At 38.3% G+C, this 17,831-nt stretch overlaps 1 protein-coding gene and 1 pseudogene across 4 annotated transcripts in view; one reads left to right on the forward strand and one right to left on the reverse strand.

The window, feature by feature from the left end:
• SLC38A9 (solute carrier family 38 member 9) overlaps positions 1-17,831 on the reverse strand; it is a 97,434-nt gene that overhangs the window by 9,604 nt on the left and 69,999 nt on the right. For all 4 annotated transcript variants that reach the window (XM_060092893.1, XM_060092892.1, XM_060092891.1 and 1 more), the window contains one exon: positions 9,279-9,385. In XM_060092893.1, the coding sequence (XP_059948876.1) occupies positions 9,279-9,385 (107 nt within the window). The remainder of the gene's footprint in view (positions 1-9,278; positions 9,386-17,831) is intronic.
• On the forward strand, positions 3,791-4,290 carry LOC132485776 (small ribosomal subunit protein uS10-like; annotated as a pseudogene).

Genomic DNA, 17,831 nt, shown 5'->3' on the forward strand with positions numbered 1-17,831 from the left:
CCTCCAGGGAAGTTCCAAAGTCTTTCCTCTAGTTCTTGAAGCTCTAGGGCCCATTGCAAGCTAGACTTCAGTCACCCCTTGGGTTGCCTGATGGTCTTGTGTAGTATTAACAGAAATGAACTAGGCAACTCTTATTTTCATATCAAAGGGTAGTAGTCTCCCATTATGACATTTGAAAGCCATTCTACCCTCAACCTACTCATGTCACTCAAGAACAAAGAAGTTTTGCAAAACGCAAAATCTTGGAAGGCCAAGAAAGCTGTGTCAGAGAGAGCTATATACAAAAAAGGACAGCTACCATTTCATGGGGTCTTTAGCCAGTATACCACATGATCAACACATTATTTTGGGCAGGTTTCCTGCAAAGATGTGTATGTTAGCAAACTTTGGGGAAAATCTGATGAAGATAAAAAGGCAAAGATGCAAGGGCTTCCTGATAAGATAGTTTCCCCTTTCTGCTTCCCTGTTCTTATAGCACTGTACACATATCTGAAATATAGCATCTACTACCCTATATTGTAATTGTCATGAATTTTTATTATAAAAGAATCTATATATATGATATGAGGATATCAACTGGAAAGAAAATGTCCTTTGACACCCAAAAAGTAGTCAAGGTTAATAGTTCTTCTATCATGTTGGTATTTTAATTTTTCCATATCTAAGTTGGTCCATACTACTAGACTATGAGACCCCTGAGGACAAGGACGGTGTCTTCTTCATCTTTGTACCCCCAATCCCCAGGACAATACCTGGCACATAGTAGGAACTCAGTAAATGTAGGTAAAAATAATCATGCTGTCTACAATTATTAAGTGCTTCTAGGTACTAGGCTCTGTGCAAAGCACAGTACATATATTATCTCACTTAATGTAGGTACAATCCTTTTCTTCATTTTATAGATAAGTAAATTAGTGCAGCTAGGTTACAACACTTTTTTTTTTTTTTTTTTTGGTGGCGTTAGGTCTTTGTTGCTGCATGCGGGCTTTCTCTAGTTGAGGTGAGCGGGGGCTACTCTTCACCGCGGTGCGTGGGCTTCTCGCTGCGGTGGCTTCTCTTGTTGTGGAGCACGGGCTCCAGTAGTTGTGGTGCACACGTGGGATCCTCCCGGACCAGGGCTCGAACCCGTGTCCCCTGCATTGGCAGGCAGATTCTTAACCACTGTGTCACCAGGGAAGTCCCTACAACATTTTTCACGGTTACACAGTGAACAGTTGGTGAAGTCAATATTCAAACCAAAGACTTTCTGGCTCCAAATTGCATGCCCTTAGCTACTACAATGGAGAGCTAACCAGTTTCTAATACATTTGTGTCATAGTTAATAAACAATAGTAAAGAAAACGGTGAAAGAGAGGTAACAAGTTTTGAGTAACAAACGATACAGTAAAGCACACATATAGATGCAAGAGAAATAACTATAATCAGAAAAGTTCTATTTCACAGTAGCATAAATGTACATTCAGTAGAACTAGGTCAAGAGTTACATACTTGGGGACTTCCCTGGTGGAGCAGTGGTTAAGAATCTGCCTGCCAATGCAGGAGACACAGGTTCGAGCCCTGGTCTGGGAAGGTCCCACATGCCGCAGAGCAACTAGGCCCATGCGCCACAACTACTGAGCCTGCGCTCTAGAGCAGGTGTTCCACAACAAGAAAAGCCACCACAATGAGAAGCCTGTGCACTGCAATGAAGAGTATCTCCTGCTCACCACAACTAGAGAAAGCCCACGCATAGCAATGAAGACCAACGCAGCCAAAAATAAACAAATACATAAATTTATATATTAAAAAAAGAGTTACATATCCGTTTTCATCTGAAAATACTCTAATGAGCAGAAATGATATTTTAATATAAAAAGCAGCTGAGGTTTAGCACAATCCTGGGAAACATGCCACCTATGAAGAGCATGCACACATGTGGGCTTTGCTATTCTCTGGCTTGAACACAAGCCATCACTATTCTAGGCCTGGAGATACGGCCTCTTAAAAGCCCGTTTAATGGAAAATGGTGGAAAAAACCCATCTTTTAGAAAATGAGGCTCAAAGTAAAAAAATATTTAAAAAACAGGCACAAGTGACCATATGAACTGGTAATGTGTCAAGAATCCTACACATTAATAAGGTAACTTATTCTGCCTCACAAATAAGCAGTGGCTAGCAGGGCTGGCACTAGAGAACTAATGACAGGAAGAATGACAACTGGGACACAAGTGGGTCTGGGAGCACATTCTGTTTCTCAAATACGTTTTATAATCTATCTGTTCCACATACTGTTCATAGTGAAAATACTATCCAGTGGAGCATTTACTAAGAAAATGACGGACCTACCCCAAACATTTACATAAAAACTTCTGCTGATGTATATAGTATCTAGTTGAGTAAACTACACAGATTCATAAGGAGAAGTGAATAATAAATTAAGATATAAGGCATCTCAAATAATTTTTAAAGAAGTAAGCAGGGCATAAAACTAAACAAAGATAGGCAAAACAAAACCAAAAAAGCACAATATAGGTTCTGATTCAAACATGATGAGGAAATTCAAACAAGATGAGGGAATACCATATCCAGGATGGTTATAAAGAATATATATTCTGATGATAAGAAATGAGTTGGATGATCTTCAGATCTACAACTTTTTTTTGGTAAGGTATGCCTTACTAAAAATAGAAATTATATCTCATTTAGTTATACATATAAAAAATTATGTTTGGTGAAAGAAAACCCATGAAATTAAGTAAAATTTGGAAAACCTGGAAGCTCTGAGCACTACACCTGTTTAGGAGCCTCACTGTTCTCCTTCACAGATGTCTTTAGATCCATGGCCAACTATAGGTTATATAGAAGAGAATGAGGCCTTTTTTATTCTTATATCTTCTTTTCTATTTTCAAGCTTTTTTTTTTTTTTTTTTTTACTGATCTGTGAATGACTAACTCAACATCAACATTAAGAATTCAGAGTTCCTGACAAGCTTCATATTTTCTGACTTAAATCTCAAGAAAATATTCTATCATGATATTAACAAAACGTTTGTGAGTCAAATTACTTACTGAAATCTGATTAAAAGTACAATCATTAAATAAATCAAATGACAAGTTTTTCTCAGAATATAGTACCCATTTAGCTTAATTTATGTAATATGTAAGTATAGTCAAAAGGAGAGTGTTTACATTTACAAGTATTTAGACTGCTTAGAATTTTGCTGGCACACAGTGCTTCATAAATATTAGCTTTATCATTAGTAATTATTAATATTTTAAGAAGTTAACATGAAGTATAACTGATTTTTTGAAAGCTGGGCCACATTTCATATACTAGTTTCAATCAATTAAGACAGTAAGAAGACATCATCCATTTCAACTTTTATTTTTAAGCCTTTAAAAAAATATTTTCCACAAGTGACAAAAGTTGAGTTACATTTCATTAGCTGAACCTCACATACTAGTTCTACAAAATGCTAGTCCCCTAGTCCCAAAACTCAGTAGAAACAAGAACTCATTTTATGGTATTTACATATGGAATACGGATTTCAAGGCCCATTGAGCGTTTTTGTATGAAAGGCAGGCAGGACTCTTCCTATGTCCTTCGGGGACTATGAACAGGAACATTCATCTCTCTACCCAGTCCGGAGCTTCTCACCCTGAGGAATGCACACCTTCAGGTAAACTGGTGTAAATTTCCAGCAAAGCTCTTCCTCTTAAGAATTTTCAGAAGCAAAGCTAAGTATAGACAGTCCTCTCTTTTCATGGTAGTATGAGACTGTGAAAGCGCCTGGACACCTTTCTGAGGAAGATGCCTTCGCAGCTGCAGCACCGGTGGGGTCGGTCTGCTCCTGCCTCACCGCTGTTTGCTCTCACCCAGGAACAGGTCAGTCAGGAAGCTGCGCTGCAGCAAAGGCTTGCAGATACTGGGAAGACCCCTTTAACACCTCACCAAGGGAGAATTACTCCATCCAGCCACAACATAAAATCTCTGGAGAAGGGGTGTGCTGACTCGATCAGAGGCACAAAGGAAAAAAATCTAAAAACGAAAGGACCAGTTCAGACGCCAACCAAGACTCTGGGAGTCACTACAAGAAAAACTCTGAGACGAAGGTTCTAAGACTCTAAGATTTTTCAAAGTTGGTTCCAGATGAAGATCCGTAAGTGATTCATTGCCTTGTACAGTCTTTCAGAGATTGTTAAGCAGATTACTTCCACCAGTATTGAGCAGTTGAAGTTACCAGTGCAGATGCTTATATCAACTATTTTAATAGATTAATGGTTGCTAAAAAAAATGACCATTCAGTGTGATCATAATAATCAATGGGAAAAATTATGATTGTTCTGTGATGCTTCCTCTTTCTCATGGTGTAATTGTAAGAGCAAACTTCTTTTCTATGCTTTGGTGAACTGTCATATTCCTTTCTTCTAAGTTTTCATCAGCTTCCAACGTTTCATTTTTTGTGCTTTCAGTGTTGTGAAGTATCTCTAAAAATTCTTTCAATGTGAAGTTTTTTGATAGTGTCACTTTCTCTGGGACATCTTCATCCTTTTCATCACAACCATTTTCTTCATTCATGTTGATAAGTTCACCTTCCCTAAGTTCCTCTGGCTGCATACCTAGAGTCTCTCGAATGGCAGCAATGTCAACATTTCCACAGTCAAATATGTTTGATTCAAATTTCATTTCCACCATTATTACTTTTTGTTTCATTTTTGCACTTTTGCATTTGTTTGCCAATTTCCTCTTGATTCTCCATTTTTGTAAAATATAATGTGGGTTTACCACCTGGTGACAAGGAGGCAACTGAACTATCTGCTTTGTCATCTGGGTTTAATGTGAATAATAGATGGGCAGTGACCAACCTCTGACAGATTTTGAAAGAAGTGGTGTGACTGGTAACTAATCATGTTGTGCATCTGTAATTTATGGAGTGAATTATGAACTGAAGGGCTAGTAGTTACTACTTTATGCAAGTACTCATAGTTCAAATCCTGTGGCAACCTAAATTTGAACCATGTGGTTAGGGGGTACTGACATAATTTAACTATGCCATAGTAACTGAAATTCATGCATATGAGAACTGTGCAAAGTGAAGTTTGCCTGTAATTTAACTCATTATTATTATTTTTTTTTTGCGGTACGCAGGCCTCTCACTGTTGTGGCCTCTCCCGTTGCGGAGCACAGGCTCCGGACGCGCAGGCTCAGCGGCCATGGCTCACGGGCCCAGCCGCTCCACAGCATGTGGGATCTTCCCAGACCGGGGCACGAACCCGTGTCCCCTGCATCGGCAGGCGGACTCTCAACCACTGCGCCACCAGGGAAGCCCTAACTCATTATTTTCAGACTGTTTTCTAGTAAGACAAACTAATTATGAGTACAATAAAAATATGCATGAGTGTTTAAGATAAAACATGAGAGTTCACTGAAATTGTGTTCTTCACCCCCAGATACCCAGCATATACAAAGTGTCCTTCTCTGTCATTAAGGGGACTTTGTATACATGTGCCACATCTTCTTTATCCATTCATCCGATGATGGACACTTAGGTTGTACAATGGAATATTACTCAGCCATAAAAAGAAACGAAACTGAGCTATTTGTAATGAGGTGGATAGACCTAGAGTCTGTCATACAGGGTGAAGTAAGTCAGAAAGAGAAAGACAAATACCGTATGCTAACACATATATACGGAATTAAAAAAAAAATGTCATGAAGAACCTAGGGGTAAAACGGGAATAAAGACACAGACCTACTTGAGAATGGACTTGAGGATATGGGGAGGGGGAAGGGTAAGCTGTGACAAAGCGAAAGAGAGGCATGGACATATATACACTACCAAACGTAAGGTAGATAGATAGTGGGAAGCAGCCGCAGAGCACAGGGAGATCAGCTCGGTGCTTTGTGACCGCATGGAGGGGTGGGATGGGGAGGGTGGGAGGGAGGGAGATGCATGAAGGAAGGGATGTGGGAACAGATGTATATGTATGACTGATTCACTTTGTTATAAAGTAGAAGCTAATTAAAAAAAAATTTAAAAAAAAGGGGGACTTTGGTGGTAAAGTTTGAGAAACACAGCCTTATGAATAGAATGACCCAATATACATGAGAATCCAACTTCACAAAATGTGTTTTTGTGGTACTTGGTCTAAGCTGGCATAGTTGATAAGGATAGACAGGTGACTTGGCTGACACCAAGGTATACACTGTTAATGACATACACTATTTCCTGTAAAGATAAAATAGATTTTTTCCACATATCTCTAAACTTCCTAAACTTGTGGTAGGCAGCTTAGTTCAAGTGGCATTGAGTCAGGAAATTTGTGAAGGAGAGGAATTTAAGAGTAAAGGCCATAAAAAGTATATCTTCAATTTTCCCTCTACACCCCAAAGTTCCAAATGATTATTTAGGATAAGTAACATTTTCTTCCTATTCCCTCAAAAGGTTTAAAACTGTTTATGATAAAAATACAATAAGACTAAACATTTCCAAAATAAAAACCTTATCTAAAGTGTGAGGGATACAGGGAAAGATAAAAACTCTAAAAATACATTTGCCTAAGAAAAGTTATAGAAAAAGATAAAAGAACTTAATACTTTAAGTTTTCCAAAAGTCAAAGCAAAAATAGAAACAAGAAGTTATATGACCCTTATTGTCAAACAATGAGTTTATTAAGAGAAACTTTTTCCTAGCCTTGAACACAGGAAATTTTCTCTCCACAGTCTTTGTATAAAGGATGTTGAGCAATTTAACAAAGACTATCACAATTACAGTTCTTAATAAACAGTGAAGCAACATTCTGCATATGGCTTTCTTGTATTACCCTGAACCCTTGGTAAAAAGCCAGTTTTAACATTAAAATCTAGTGCAGTGACGAGAGAAGAGAGAAAGAGATAACTGATGTGGTTCAGTTATATATTTTTCTGAGACTCTAACATTAATATCATAGGAAGAAATCTTGGAGAAGACTTAGTATGTTCTCATTGCAAAACAAATTTAAAGACACTAGAAAAAATCTGTGGGATACTCTCTCCTGTTAACAGAAAGATCCACAGTTTGTAAATGTCAAGAAAGCAAGGGTAAGAGAGGTAGAAAAGCTAAAAACTTCTAGCCCCTACTATACACCAGGTCATGTTAAACACTTTTCCTATTTTATAATATTTGATTATGATTAAAAACTTGAGAGGTAGGTATCAAATTAGGCTATTTTTATATACAAAGAAAATGAAATTTGAAGATCACCAGGCTAGGAAGCTGGGAAAAATTAAGGTTTACTCAATTCCAACACCACTCACAGGTAATATGCCAGTCGTATGTAACCAGGTAACAATAAAGATGAAAATGGAAGAGCTTGACTTATATTCTTGCCCTAATTTGAGACCTAACTTCCTTCTATTTAGAAAGGCCCTCATAATGACTCTGCCAAACATTACTTGAAGCCTTCTCAGAATCCCCAGGCATAGTGAACTCTTCTTTCCTTTGTATTTCAGTAACAATTGTATAGACCCCTATTAGAACTTCATCATTTTTGTTTACATGGTTAGAAGCTATCAAATTGAATTCAAATTGTACAAATAAGGCCACAGGTAACTGGTTAAATTTTGCTTCCTTTGGGTTTAGTTTGCCCTTCTTTTTTCCAGTGTCTTAACATAGGTTAGGTTATTGATTTGAGATCTTCTTTTCTAATGTAGGTGCTTACAGCTATAAATTTCTCTCTAAACATTGTTTTAGCTGCATCCCATATATTTCATTATGTTCTGTCTTCATTTTCAGTAATCTCAGAGTACTTTTCTAATTTTTCTTGTGATTTCTTTCTTGACTCAGTTATTTAGGAGTATGCTGTTTAATTTCCACATATTTGTCAATTTCCCAAATTTCTTTCTATTATTGATTTCTAACTTCACTGTGGTCAAAGAACATACTTGGTATGATTTCAGTCCTTTCAAATTTATTGACTTGTTCAGTGACTCAGCATATGGTCTATCTTGGTAAATGTTTCATGTGCATTTGAAAAGAATGTGCATTCTGCTGTTGTTTGAGAGAAGACTTTTATAAATGTCAATTAGATCAAGTAGGTTGATAGTGTTTTTCATGTTTTCTATATCCGTACTTATTTTCTATTTGCTCTATCAATTATTAAGGGAGGGGTGATGAAATCTCTAATTATAATTGTGGATTTGTTTACTTCTTGCAGTTTTGACAGTTGCTGTTTCATTTACTTGGAAACTCTGTCACTTGGTGCATACATGTTTAGGATTATTATGTCTTCTTGATGAATTGATCCTTAAAGATCAACATACAATGTTCCTCGTTATCTTTGGCAGTACTCCTTGTTCTGAAGTCTACTTTGACATTAAGATAGCCTCTCTTGGGGTTTCCCTCATGGCGCAGTGGTTAAGAATCCACCTGCCAATGCAGGGGGCATGGGTTCGATCCCTGGTCGGGGAAGACCCCACATGCTGTGGAGCAATTAAGCTGGTGTGCCACAACTACTGAGCCTTTGCTCTACAGCCCATGAGCCACAACTACTGAAGCCCGTGCGCCTAGAGCCTGTGCTCCGCAACAAGAGAAGCTGCCACAATGAGAAGCCCACGCATCGCAACAAAGAGTAGCCCCCGCTTGCCACAACTAGAGAAAGCCAATGCGCAGCAATGAAGACCCAACACAGCCAAAAATAAACAAATACAAAACAAACAAACAAACAAAAAAACCCCCAGCCTCTCCACCTTTATGTTTAGTGTCTGCATGGTATATCTTTAAATTTCTTGTAGACAGCACATAGTTAACGTTTTGTTTTTTAATCAGACTGACAGTCTCTGTCTTTTAGTTGTAGTCTTTAGACCATTTTTAATGTAATTATCTATACTACTCAGTTTGAATATATTATCTTTCTGTTTGTTAGCTATCTGTCCCATAAATTCTCGTTTCCTTTTTCCTGTCTTCTTTTAGATTACTTGGGTATTTTTAAAGATCTTATCACCACTGTTTGCTTTTTTTTTTTTTTTTTTTTTAGTGACTGCTCTACAGTAAACTATGGCCCATGGGTGAAATATAGACCACTGTCTGTTTTTGTAAATAAAATTTTCTTGCAACACAGTCACCGCCCACTTGTTTACATATTATCGTTACTTTCATGCCACAATAGCAGAGCTGGGTCATTGTAACCACATGGCCCAGAAGGCCTAAAATATTTATCACCTGAACCTTTACGGAAAAGTTTGCAGACCACTGTTTTGTGGTTTAAATTTAAAAATTAGTATCTGGTAACAAAAGTCAAATCCTCAGGTAATTACTCACATTGTTTTCTTGGTTCTTGTTGTTCTTCAAGAGGGTGATAATACAATTATGAATAAAGAAAGCAAGGGTAAGCACCCCAGTCAGCTGTGGAAACTGAAATCTTATCTCTAGGAGAAAAAGAGGGGGGAAAAAACACATTAAAACTGACAGTTGGAAAATGAATATTAGTAGCTGAAAGTTGATTACTAAAAATCAGTTGTCTCTGTTTTGTCCAGGGAATAAGAATATTAAAATGTCTTTACAAAGTTCCTCAAGGCTAACATTATACTAACAAATACTTGAAAAGGGAAAGAAAAGGAGTCAAGAAATGACTACTCTGTGAAGGTACTTTATATCAGTTATTTCTGTTTGAGGTCATACAACTAGTATGTGGCAGGGCAAGATCAATTTCAGGGTCTGTCTGATTAAAAAATGGGCAGAACACTATGGAGAACAGTATGGAGGTCCCTTAAAAAACTAAAAATAGAACTACCATACGATCCAGCAATCCCACTACTGGGCATATACCCTGAGAAAACCATAATTCAAAAAGAGTCATGTACCACAATGTTCATTGCAGCTCTATTTACAATAGCCAGGACATGGAAGCAACCTAAGTGTCCATCGACAGATGAATGGATAAAGAAGATGTGGCACATATATACAATGGAATATTGCTCAGCCATAAAAAGAAACGAAACTGAGTTATTTGTAGTGAGGTGGATGGACCTAGAGTCTGTCATACAGAGTGAAGTAAGTCAGAAAGAGAAAGACAAATACCGTATGCTAACACACATATATGGAATTTAAGAAAAAAAATGTCATGAAGAACGTAGGGTTAAGACAGGAATAAAGACACAGACCTAGTAGAGAATGGACTTGAGGATATGGGGAGGGGGAAGGGTAAGCTGTGACAAAGCGAGAGAGTGGCATGGACATATATACACTACCAAACGTAAAATAGCTAGCTAGTGGGAAGCAGCCGCATAGCACAGGGAGATCAGCTCGGTGCTTTGTGACCACCTAGAGGGGTGGGATAGGGAGGGTGGGAGGGAGGGAGACGCAAGAGGGAAGAGAGATGGGAACATATGTATATGTATAACTGATTCACTTTGTTATAAAGCAGAAACTAGCACACCATTGTAAAGCAATTATACTCCAATAAAGATGTAAAAAAAGTAATTTTTAAATAGAACTACCATATGACCCAGCAATCCCACTTCTGGGTATATATCCAAAGGACTATCTTGAAGAGACATCTGCATTATGTTCACAGCAGCATTATTTACAATAGCCAGGATATAGAAACAACCTATAAGTCCATCAACAGATGAATGGATTAAGATGTGGTAAACATATACACTGAAATATTATTCAGCCATGAGAAAGAAGGAAATCTTGCCATTTGTGAAATGGATGGACCTTGAGGGCATTATGCTAAGTGAAATAAGTCAGACAGAAAAAGACAAATAGTGTATGATACCATTTATATGTGGAATTTAAAAAAGCTAAATTCATAGAAACAGAAACCAGAATCCTGGTTATCAGAGGCTGGGGAGGTAGGGGAAATGGGGAGATGTTGGTCAAAGAGTACAAACTTCCAGTTATAAAATGAATAAGTTCTGGGGATCTAATGTATAGCATCATGATTATAGTTAATAATACTGCATTACTTGAAAGTTGCTAAGAAAGTAAATCTTTAATGTTCTCACCACAAAAAGAAATGGAAATTATGTGAGGGAGATGTTATCTAGTGCTATGGTGGTAATCATTTTGCAATATATAAGTGCATCAAATAAACACGTTGTACACCTTAAACTTTCACAGTGTTATATGTTAATTATATCTCAGTAAAGCTGGGGGAAAAAAGAATTCAAAGTAAGGGAGCTACAAAGAAAATTTTATATAAATAAATAAATATATATATGAAATCAACATCTTTCTTATATACCTATAATTGGTTAGGATATAAAGAGAAATTAAAGCATTCCATTCACAATAATAAAATAAGCATACAAATTGTTAAGTATTGTTAAAGGTATTCCTAGGCCATAACTAGGAATAACATTAATATTAGCATGACAAATTTATATTAAAATACTATAAAACTTCACTGTTGCAGCCATGTAAGTGTACTACTCCGATATCCAAGTGAGAACCTGATGCAAGGCATGCAGTGAGTTGATAAACTCCAGCTGCAGCCTCTTTGGGCTGTGCTGACCTAATCAAGAAGTCACACTTTCCCTGGGCAGCTCCTAGCCAACGACTGTGCAAAGCAGAGTACTGATCTGGCCGCTTTTGCCCAACCCTAGGCTCCTCTGCAGGCAGTCTTTGACAGAGCTTCACATTGGGTTGGCTAAGACTTTCTTAATCTATTCCTACCCAATCCTCCTTCTTTCCTTTTCTCCTTTTTGTAGATTTGAGCTACAATGTGGTCTGATGTAGCTACCTACTCCAGCTCACCCTCCTCTCTTTCACAAATGCTCCCCTACAAAATTTCTTGTACTTCTAACTCCATTTTGATGGCTGCTTACTGATATTGGAAGTTGTCTAAGAAAGCAGACAGTGAGATGGGATTTGGGCATGGAATCAGTCATCACCCATCTCTGAATTACCATGTCAGCAATGCTTTAGCGATATCCCAAGGTTCTAACAGTGTTTTCACTATCATTGCTTTTCTACAGATTCTGTTGATTCAAAGAGGCTACAGTACCTCTGACCTCAACTTACCTTTTATGCGGGTGGTATCTGACTGTAGCAGCTCCATTATGAATCCTATTTTTAGGCAGGGAATTATAGGACTACTCTTCCTCTACCTTATTGACCTAGGGACACAGAAGCCTAACTCTTAGTTCAGCCAATCCCAAATAAGGGAGAAGGAGGGTCTCATAGCCAACCAGAGTTATTTCTAGCTTAAAATAGAAGACTCTTCATGATCTGGCCTTTGCCTCTTTATCCGTGTCTCCTATTACTTCACCAATAAGTATTCTTTCACTTCAGCCATCCAAATTCTTGTAATTTCCTAAATGGGTCATGGTATCTCAGGCCTTAACTGTTTCTTAAACATATTGATCCCTTGACCTGGCATAAACCCATTCCTCCAATTCTTCATTTAAAGAACTCCTTTTGGCCTTAAAATACTCTTATTTAGAACACTTCTCTGATTTCTAATTCTTATTCACATGCAATTCCTCTATACTACTATGTCTCTTGTGTATCTTCATAGTGTGATCATTAATTCACAAAGCAGTCTTACAGCTCAACTGCGAGCTCCTGAACGGCAGGGGGCCATGTCTTTTTGGACAATGCATGACACATAATCAGAGGCGTTCATTTATTTTCATAATAAAGGACTCTTGGCCATGAAAGTGGTCAATGTTCTACTTTAAACGATTCTTCAGAATGATTTTGCTTTTTGCTAAGATTTACTAGTTTTCGATAAGCTCTTTTCAATTTAGCTGATCTTTCCTGTCTTCTGGAGCACTCAACGTCTATTACTTCTAAGATGCCTCGTGAAGCAACTTGTTAGTTGAGTCTTCTCTAATTAAGGCAGGTGATACCACTGTTGTTTCTAACTTGTCAAATTAGAGTGAGTGAATATCCAGCTTTTTCCAATTAACCAACAAAAACTGAGTAAATTTCTTGAAAACCTAAGATTACCTTTAACAGCTCTATTGAGATATAATTTACATATCTTTCACCCGTTTAAAGTGTACAGTTAAAAGTTTTTAAAATATTCCCAGAGTTGTACAACCATCACCACAATACCTTACTCCTTTCTATTGCCAAATAATATTCCATTGTACGGATATACCACATTTATGTATCCATTCATCAGTGATAGATATTTGGATTGTTTCCACCTTTTGACTACTATGAATATTGCTGCTATGAACATTCGTGTACAAGTTTTTGTACGAAAAATATGTCTTTTAAAGAACCCAGACATGTATACCATGATCAATGTGTAGTAAATTAAAGAAGACAGATTCCTTCACAAAGTGGTTTTAAAGAAGCCCCAAACCTCCAATCATTCTCAAACTGCCTACTTTATTCCTCTGAGAAGTCATATTAAGAAAGGAAGTGGGGCTTCCCTGGTGGCGCAGTGGAAGGGTCTGCCTGCCAATGCAGGGGACACGGGTTCGTGCCCTGTTCCGGGAGGATCCCACATGCTGCGGAGCGGCTGGGCCGGTGAGCCATGGCCGCTGGGCCTGCGCGTCCAGAGCCTGTGCTCCACAATGGGAGAGGCCACAACAGTGAGAGGCCCGCGTACCGCAAAAAAAAAATAAATAAATAAATAAATAAATAAATAAAGGAAGGAAGTAAGCAGAGGGGGAGAAGATAATTGAATATATAAGACAGGTACTTAGAAAGTAAAAAGAACTCCTATAAATCAATATGAAAAAAATAGAAAATGGGCAAAAGACTTGAAAAGGCACTTGACAAAAGAGGTAATCCAAATTGGCAATGAACATATAAAAAGGTGTTAACTTCATTAGCCATCAGGGAAATGCAAATTAAAAGCACAGTACCACTACACACCCACCAGCAAGGCTAGATGAAAAAAAAAACAGAAGTGTTGATGGATGAAGACGTGGAACAACTAGAACACTCAAACACTGCGGTTATGGACGTAAATTGGTACAACCATTTTGGAAAGCTGACTGGCAATATCTGCAAAAGTAGAATATATGCATACCCTTTGACCTACCAATTCCACTCCTAGGTTTATACTCAAGAGAAAGCAGGCATATATGTTCACCAAAAGATATGTAAGAGAATGAAGAGTGCTACAATAAACATAATGGTCGCAAACTGGAGACTACTCAAACGTCCCTTAATAGGAAAAAGATAAATTGTGGTATAGTTATAAAATGAAATACTAATGAGAATGAATAAACTACAAATACACACAACAATATGGCTCAATATCACAATATAATGTTGATTGGAAGAAGCCAGACACAAAAGAATACATACTGTATATTCCAATTATAGTCAGTCAAAAAAACAGACAAAATTAATCTTTGGGGTTAGAAGTTAGAACAGGTGGTTATCTCTGCAGGGAGACAGCAATTGGTAGGGAGAATGAGAGGGACTTCTGGGGTGCTAGTAATTTCTGGTTTTGATCTGGGTGCTGGTTATCTGGTTTGTTCAGTTTGTGAAAATTTTGTAAGACTTTACTTTCTGAAAATACCTTTATTGTACTCTAACACTTGAATGAGAGTATGGTGGGATTCAGAATTTTAAGTTAAAATAATTTATTCTGAGACCTTTGATGACACTTCTATTGTCTTCTAACTTTCAGAGTTGTTGTTAAAACGGCTGATACTATTCTGATTCCAGACCTTTTGTCCAGACTTGTCCTTTGTCCCTGAAATCCCTTCTCTTTATCCCTGGTGTTGTAAAATTTCATAATGATGAGCTTTGGTGTGGGTCTTATTCACAATGCTGGGCATTTTGGGCCCTTACATCTAGAAACACATGCTCTTCAGTTCTGGGGAAATTTCTTAAATTATTTCTTTGATAATTTCCTCACCTTCATTTCCTTTCTTCTCTATGAAACTATTTTCAGCTGGATATTGGGCCACCTGAATTAATTATCTATTTTCTCATCTTTTCTGTCCTATTTATTTTTTTCCTTCCTCCCTCCGTCCCTCCCTCTTTCTCTCCCTCCCTTCCTTCCTTCTTTCTAACTATCCATCCATCTGTCCATCCATCCACCCATCCATAATTTCTAGTCTTTTGGGGAAGTTAGCTTTATCTTCCAAATTTTCTTTGAATTCTTAATTTCTATTACGTATTTTATTTCCAAGATCAACTCCCCATTTTTCCTTCCTTGCTTGGCATCCAAATATTGTTTCATGGATATCACTGTCTTTTGTTACTCTGAGGATGTAATTTTTTGGAATTTGCTTTTGTTCCTTCTTATTATTTTTCCCTTTAAGTTCCTTTTTTATCTTTCTTTTTAAAAAATATTTATTTATTTATTTGGTTGTGCCGGGTCTTCGTTGCAGCAGGCAGGCTCCTTAGTTGTGGCATGTGAACTCTTGGTTGCGGCATGCATGTGGGATCTAGTTTCCTGACCAGGGATAGAACCTGGAACCCCTGCATTGGGAGCATGGAGTCTTAACCACTGCACCACAAGGGAGGTCCCCTTTTTTATCTGTCTTGTTTTATTTTATTTTATTTTATTTATTTATTTTTTGCAGCATGCGGGCCTCTCACTGTTGTGGCCTCTCCCGTTGCAGAGCACAGTCTCCGGACGCGCAGGCTCAGCGGCCATGGCTCACGGGCCCAACCGCTCTGTGGCATGTGGGATCTTCCCAGACCAGGGCACGAACCCGTGTCCCCTGCATCGGCAGGCGGACTCTCAACCATTGCGCCACCAGGGAAGCCCTCTTGTTTTATTTTTATCTAAGAGGTCTTCCACAAATATCTAGTGCTCTTTGTATGTTTGTTTATATTTAAAAGTGAAGCACTAAAAAAAATGCATACTTAGTGGACATCTAAATGGTCTGATACAAGCAAGGTACCTGCCATTTCTTTGGTAGAACCCGAATATCTGAGACTCTAGGTCTTTCCTCTTGGGCTTAGTTTCTCCTGAGAAGAATCCTCTATTATCCTATGCTATCAGCATTCTGGGAACCAAGGAATAAAGAAAAGAGAATTGGAGGGGTAGACAGTGGGGTATGGTCTCACCATTCAGCATATATGCTTTCACTTAACCTGTTTTCAGACTAGAGGCTTATTCCTACCCTTCTGCTGTATTTGGCAAACCCGAGTCCAGAGATTGCCTGATTTAGTTTCTTCCATCTCTTGCTAGGTTGAAGAGGGAAAGGGGATAGATTATAGCTAATTATTCCTGATATAAACCTTCAAGGAATTCTCCCATTTTAAGCCCTTCTCCTTACCCTTGCTTTCAGAGTTAACCAGTTTTCTCCAAACACTCAGGCTTTCAAGAATTGTGTAGTTCAAACTGGCCTCCTCTCTACAGGTACTTACATTTCAGCTTTCTCTGCTTTGCTGTCAGTTACCAACCATGTATCAGTTTTCGAGCTTCTAAAAATCTGTTGCTCTCTCTCATTTGCTATTGTCTCTTCTATAGAGTCTCTTTGTGTTTGTTTTTTACTTTTATTTTTTTTAATGTAAATGTTTTAATGGGATTTAGAAAGGAGTGGATATAAACACATTTACTCTCAATAATTTATTGAGCACTCATTATATGCCAGAAGTATTATAGGCCTTGGGGACACAATAGTTAGTAGAGAAGTATAAAAAAAAAAAAAAAACATTTCTTTTCTCAGAGAGCTAACATTCTAGTTAAGGGAGACAGATACACAGGTAAAAAAAATAATACAGATATTTCTTACCATCTGAACTTTCACTACTCGAATTCAAGAACCAAACAGATTCGGGAACAGTTCTAGGTAAGTCTCTTGTTATCTTAACGTCTGCTACTTTTTATCTGAAACTCAGGAGCTAAGTTGATTAGAATAACAGATATGCCTCAATATTCCAACTAGTCAGAATCAAGAACTTAATAGATTTAGATGACCAGGGATACCTGTATATAAGATTTGGTAGTGATGAGGGCTCTAAAGAAAATAAGGAACAAGAAGGAGGTGTGAGAATGGGCAGGAAGTCAGGGAAGACCTCTCTAACAATACCAACCATGTAGATACCTGAGAAAAAGACAACAACATTTCATGTACAGGGAATCCTAAGTGCAAAGATTCTGACCTAGGAGTGTGCTTGGCATTTTTGTGGAACAGCAAGGAAGACAGTGTGGTTTGAGTGGACTGAATGAGTGGGAAAGTAATAGGGGATGAAATAAAAGAGGAAGCCAGGAGTCAGATCATATAGGGCCTGTGGACTATGATAAAGACTTGCCTTTATTCTGAATGAGTTGGGAAACCACTAGAGGCTTTTGAAGGTTGTTTCAAAAACACCAGGGCTTCCCTGGTGGCTCAGTGGTTGAGAGTCCGCCTGCCGATGCAGGGGACGCGGGTTCGTGCCCCAGTGTGGGAAGATCCCACATGCCGCAAAGCGGCTGGGCCCGTGAGCCATGGCCGCTGAGCCTGCGCGTCCGGAGACTGTGCTCTGCAACGGGAGAGGCCACAACAGTGAGAGGCCCGCATACCGCAAAAAAAAAAAAAAGAAAACAAACAAACAAACACCACTCCATCTGCTAGGTGTAGAACAGACTATGGAGAAGGAGACAGTGGAAACAGTGAGACTAGTTATGAGGCTACTGCAATAATCTGGCTGAGAGATTAGGAGCTTAACATAATTCTTTTCGGTGGAAATGGTAGAAGTAGTCAGATTCTCAATTTATTTTACAAGTAGAAAATAGACTGTGCAGATATGGGGGATGGAAAGAAAGAACAGTCAAGTATGACTCCAAAGTGTTTGGCCTGATCAAGTGGTAAACTGGAGCTACCATTTTCTGAGAATGAGAAGCCTGGGAGAAAAGCAGGTTAGGCAGGCTGTTGGGATGGGGTGGAGGAGGAAGAAAACAAGTATCTGATTTTTGGAAATTAAGTATACAAAATGGACATCCAAGTGGAGATG

Source organism: Mesoplodon densirostris, chromosome 3 (genome assembly GCF_025265405.1).
Source record: "Mesoplodon densirostris isolate mMesDen1 chromosome 3, mMesDen1 primary haplotype, whole genome shotgun sequence".
In the NCBI taxonomy this organism is placed as follows: domain Eukaryota; kingdom Metazoa; phylum Chordata; class Mammalia; order Artiodactyla; family Ziphiidae; genus Mesoplodon; species Mesoplodon densirostris.